We start from the raw sequence: 6000 nt of genomic DNA, 5'->3' as shown, positions 1-6000 counted from the left end.
CATATGCTAAAAACAAATTAAATCTCAAAAGACCAACTACCCATAATAAAGCCCCACCAATACATATAACTCAAGTAGTAAACCAATCAACATTTAGTCTTGCTTTCAGCGTCAAAGTAAGATTCGAATGTCACTAGGAACCTAAGGATTCATTGTGAGCTTTGACCAATCAATAGTGGTGAAAACCTCTTGTAAAACAAAAGTGTATAGTGACAGAAACTGAAATCATTTGGGCAACCTGAAATTTACCTCCTTCACATAATGCAAATTCATAATTCGGTGAATGTAACCGAGAAACCTGAGTTATCAAAAATATAAAAAAAAAAATATACACATATTTACAAAAATAAAAAATAAAAAATCTACACATAGTGAAGCCCCGTTGGTGTAGTTAGAGTGGTCAACAATCAACATTCAATCTTATTTTCCATGATATGATAGAGTTCGAAGTAATTGAGAGATTTTGACCGGTAAGTGATAGTAAAAAGTAAAAACAATACAAAAATGTATAGATGGGTAGCGAGGAACCTAAAATCATTTGGATAACTAATAATTTACCATCATGAGCTTTGGAATGGATTCATTAGGATCTAGGTTATACATAGTCTGACTAAATCAGAAAATTTTGATTAAAAAAAAATAATATTCATAGTGGAGATGAGAGTGGAGAGTGAGCAGAGCAAAGCAGTAGCAAGTACTGTAAGGGATTAATTACTTATTTTACCGTTTTGATCATAGGAGTTAGGGGACAGAATTACTTTAGTCTACTGAGATCACAGTTAACACCTTGACTGTCAGTTTGACTGATAATAGAGCAGAGCAGGTCCCACACCTCAGCTAAATGGTCATACACTGTGATGATGATGAACTCTGAAGCCATGCTTAAAGAACAAATTTGTCCATCCTACGCTGACCACACCCCATGTGTGCTTCTGCTCACTCGCACGCAACAATACACCCTTTTTGATGCCTCCAATTTTGTCACTGCTCCCTTCTACTTTACCCACAAACATAATTTATGATGAGTCCCCCACCATTCCTTTCAAGCTCCACTCTTTCAATCTTAGGCATAATTACCATAATTAATGTTCAATTTTCTTTCTTCTTAAAGGTTGAAACTCAATCCCAAGGGCCCCACCACCCCAGTCTGAGAGAACATTTGGAAAGATGTAAATCACGGTAACTTAATAAGACATAGTCAAATGCGGTGTGTACAACGAATCTGTTCATTTTAGACATAATGACATAATCACTACACTACTACTGTCGCCGAGGTTCGAACTTTGGTCTCTTCTCTCAAATATTGTCTATGAACCATTGAGCTAAGCTCGTGGGGACTTGATGTTCAATTTTCTACATGCTATGTGATGGATTCATAGTAGGCGAATCCAATCGGTGTGACCATGCAGGTAGTCGAACGGGGGAAGTCAGACGTACAACTAGGCAATCAAGGACATATTTCGGGAATGCCAAGCACGAAAGATATTTGAAAGATACCCCGGCCCAAGATTCATTATTAGATTCTCTCCGACTTTCCTTTTCTGTTTTAGAAAGGAGATCTTGTATTTTAGGAGAGAAATCTGCACCTGATTAGCAAGAGTTAATGAGAGATTCCTAATCTAAATTTGTAAACAATTTCTTTTCCTTTCTCGGAGCCAACCGCCTATTTATAAATACCTTTTAAATGGCACATTATAAGGGGTTCAATTATTACTTTTTGACAATAAAATACTTATATTCTTTAAAGGGAAAATGGTCAAATAGGCCTTCGAACTTTAGCTTAAAAGTCAATTAGGTCCCTAAACTTTTTAAATGTGCAATTACACCCTTCAACAATTAATTTAAGTGCAATGAAGCTCAAAAACAAATTAATGACCTGCTATCACGGGTCATTAGGGTTCAGGCCACATTCCGGCGAATTTTCCGGCAAAAAAAAAAAAAAAAAAGTAACCGGCGAAATTTCCGACAAAAAAGTGACCGGCGAAATTTCCGGCAAATCTGGGTCGGTTGCTGGCCATTTTTTTTTTTGCCGGAAAAATTCACCGGAAGGTGGCATGAATCCTAATTACATGTGATAGCAGGTCATTAACTTGTTTTTGGGCTTCATTGCACCTAAATGAATTATTGATGGGTGTAATTGCACATTTAAAAAGTTTAAGGACCTAATTAACTTTTAATTTAAAGTTGAAGGGCCTATTTGACCATTTTCCCTTTTTTAAATATTGTTGTGTTGGCCACCGACTAGCTACCTCGTAGTCATAAAACAACAGTATGACTTAGATATATGTAATTTGTTCTTCCATCCTTTCCATTAAAAAGTGAAATAAAAAAAACTTGATAGTGTAAAAATCATAAATGTATCTTTAAAAAGAGACTACTAATGGGGATCCATAATATAAAGATATCAACAACCGAAATTAAATATTGCAGGAGGAAAGTGGTCTAAGTGTATCCTACCTAGCTACCTAGTTGTCTAGCTAGGATCTACAAGGAATCTTGTGGTTTAGAAAGGGAAATTAATTAATTAGTGCTCCATAGTCCATACTATTTTTACAGGATAATGCATGCATGTTACATACAAATTTAGTGTAAAGTTTATATTAATAATTTGTAATTTTAAATTTGATTCCCTTTCAACTAGATCTAATTTTTGAATTTTATGAGTAAAATAATAATCTTTAAAAAGCATATAATTCAATGGTGATTAGTTTATGATAACTTGATCAGATTAAATAGAGTTTATTATGATTATTATTTAATACTAGAAAGTTATGTTGTTGGAGGCTGAAAAAGACTGCACACATATATTTTGAAATGAAAGAATTCACACTTATATGAACGTCACAATTCAAAACTTTATAATCTAGTGACATTGACATATGTCTTTAGATTAGACTATCATTAGTATGTAGGATCAATTTTAAATTTTCAAATAAAAATGTAACAAATAATTGTTTTTTAAAATGATGAGAAATTAGATTATTCGTCTCTAAGTTATAATGAAATTGTAAAATTCGGTCTTATTTATTGGTTGTGCTCACTTTTCGTCTCTAAACTATAATTAACGTTGTAAATTTCATCATTTCAATAACAGGTTGTGCTCACTTTTCATCTCTAAACTATATTAACATTCAAAATTCGTGCATAATGTTTTGTTAATAAAAAAACCGAAATTTACAACATCAATTATATCTTAGAGATGAAAAATGCACACGATCAATAATAAAGGACGAATTTTACTATTATTCTATAATTTAAAAACGAAAAGTGTAATTTTTTCCTTAAAAGTGAAAATATCATTAAAGGAAAACCTTACAAAAAGCAAACACACCAAGCCAGTTACTATGCATATCAAGAAAATCTAAAATAATACATTGTTTTCAGTAATACTAATCATATAGGCTATATAGCTTGCAGTTTCTAAATTCTGTATGATAACTGCTAATTACAGACCAAAAAGCTGAAAATTTAAAACCAAAAAAAATAAAATAAAATAAAATTGACAGTATAGTAAAAAAAGAAAAAAGAAAAAGAAGAAAAGCAGTGATCTTTTTCTCTCCGATTCAATCTTTCCATGCATGCACGAACCGGGGTTGTGTTTTTAGCCGGCGTGGCTGGCATTGTTGAAGAGAGAGCACTGGGAAGGAGGCCTGGAAAGCTGCTCGCCGGCGCTGGCCGGACACGTCATGGACCCCGCCGGCAACTGCGGCACCGCGCAGTTGTACGACAGGCACAACGTGACGGAATCCGGCAGCGGAATCGGGCTGCCCCGCTCCTCCACCGCCGGGAACCCGGTGATGAAGTTGTGCTGCAAGTACAGGGTCTTGGTGACGCCGCCGTAGACGCTCCGGAAGTACTCCGGCGGCACGGTCCCGACGAAGCGGTTGTTGTTGAGGAAGACGCTCTCCGCCCCGGCCAGCGCGGCGGGGATTTCGCCGGTGAGGGAGTTGTGGCTGAGGTCCAGTACGGATCCGGCGGCGTAGGGGAGGGGGGACTGGGGTTGGGTGTGGACCCCACCGGAGAAATTGTTCCGTTGGAGGAACACGGACGCGAGAGAAGTGCGGAAGAGGTTAGGAGGGATGGGCCCACCGAAACGGTTCATGCTGAGGTCGAGGTACACTAATTCTGAGAGCGACGAGGATTCGAGTCCGTTGAGTGGGCCCCACATCTGGTTCACGGAAACCGACAGGTAACGGAGCGACGGCGGCAAGTGATACGGCAGCTCCCCCGACAACTCGTTCTCGCTCAAATCCAAATGGAGCAATCCCCCCGGCAGCTCCGCCGGGAACTCGCCGGAAAGCTGGTTCCCGGCCAGAATCATAACCCTCAGCTCCGTCAACCGGGTTACTCCGGGCACCGGCCCCGTCAGCTCGTTACGGCTCAGATCGAGGGTGTGAAGATTCGGGAGACCGAAAATCGCCGCCGGAATCGACCCCGTCAAGCGGTTATTAGTCAGGCTGAGAACCCGGAGGTTCGTTAACGACCCGAGTTGCTCCGGGATGGGGCCGGTGACAATGCCGGAGAACAAAACCAGCTGGGTCAACTCAGAGAGATTCCCAATCGACGGAGAAAGAGTTCCAGCCAGCCGCGGCGACTCCGACAGCCCGGACCCAAGCATCAGAGTAACAACTCTCCGCGGACTCCCGGAGCAAGTAACTCCGGCGAAGGAGACACAAGGGTCGACAGCCGGCGAAGCAAAATCCCAGGTGGTGAAAAACTCGGCGGCAGGAATTTCAGTCAAGCAGTTCTTGATATCACGCAAAGCCGCCAAATCAATGGAGCTGAGCCTCTGCGCTGATACTGGGCTGAGGAAGAAGAAGAAGAAGAAGAAGAAAAAGGGGAAAGAAAGGGAAAATTTGGAGGTCATTTGTGGTCGGAACTGAAAGGGAAAGGGAAAAGAATTTTCAGAAAAATGGAAGACAGTGACAAAAGAGTAGAAGAGTGAAGACTGGTATAGTATCTACAGAGTACTGAGAGAGCTGGGCGACTGCCTCTCGTTAGTTAGTAACAACCCTATCTCATCTGTAAACCTTTGAAACCCCGACATTTATTTAAGTTCGATTCATTTTGTACACTACACTAAAACTAGTCCGTAAAATTAGTTATTCCGTAGCTTAATTTAATTTTAAAAATACAATTTTGGTTGTGTCCGCTTCTCGTCTTTTAAACTATAACTGATGTTCTACTAAATTTCATTACTTTTAGTACTACTGACTCTGTTACAATATAATAATATATTGGAGCACAAAGAGTCAATATTATCCTCAGTAACGTATGACCTCCTGTTTGAGAGGGTCAGTTTGTGCCACTAAACCACAATGTTATTAGCTGGTAATATTTGTTATATTTATCATTATAATGAAAGTTAGTAGTTTATATATATAGAAAATAGAAAATAGAAAATAACATTTAGAAGAAATGCATAAACACAACAGAGTTGTGATCATATGAGATTTCAGAGTGCAATACAATCATTTTACCTTGGATCATGATTCACATTGCAAGGTAGACCATTGACGCACATGTTCATCTTTAATATACTAAAAATTTTAATTTTAATGTATTAAATGATAATTTTAAATAAATATATTAATATTTAGTAAATTAAAAATGGATATTAATACCGACTATGGACCACAATATAATTTGTAGGTGGGCCAATGACATGAGTGACATTTGGGGGGACCCCCTACAAGCATTTGCCTCGAACAATTTCGTGAGTGTTAACTGTTAAGGCCCACCTGCTTAAACCCAAAACTTTTAGTACCTTCTATAAATCAATTTCACTTGACTTTTTTTAGGGAAGTTGAGCCCAACAGGACGTTTTAAAAAAAAAAAAAAAAAAAAAAAAGCGGCAAATTATGCTGCGGAACCGTAAAGGCGGACACAGTTCTAAAACTGTTATAATTATGAACAGAGTTCAAAAATTATAAATATAAAGTTCTATAATTATAAACATAGAGTTATGAACATAGAATTCTGTAATTGTGAATATAAAGT

General features: G+C 38.2%; 1 protein-coding gene across 1 annotated transcript; it reads right to left on the bottom strand.

Moving 5' to 3' along the window:
• Positions 1-3285: 3285 nt before the first annotated feature.
• LOC109192793 (putative receptor-like protein kinase At3g47110) lies at positions 3286-5032 on the bottom strand. The gene has a single exon (XM_019343502.1). It carries the CDS (start codon positions 4865-4867, stop codon positions 3602-3604), a length of 1266 nt encoding a protein of 421 aa, XP_019199047.1. The 5' UTR covers positions 4868-5032; the 3' UTR covers positions 3286-3601.
• Positions 5033-6000: the final 968 nt, after the last annotated feature.

This window comes from Ipomoea nil, unplaced genomic scaffold, assembly GCF_001879475.1.
Source record: "Ipomoea nil cultivar Tokyo-kokei standard unplaced genomic scaffold, Asagao_1.1 scaffold1834, whole genome shotgun sequence".
NCBI lineage: Eukaryota > Viridiplantae > Streptophyta > Magnoliopsida > Solanales > Convolvulaceae > Ipomoea > Ipomoea nil.
This window is presented reverse-complemented; position numbering and strand designations above follow the sequence as displayed.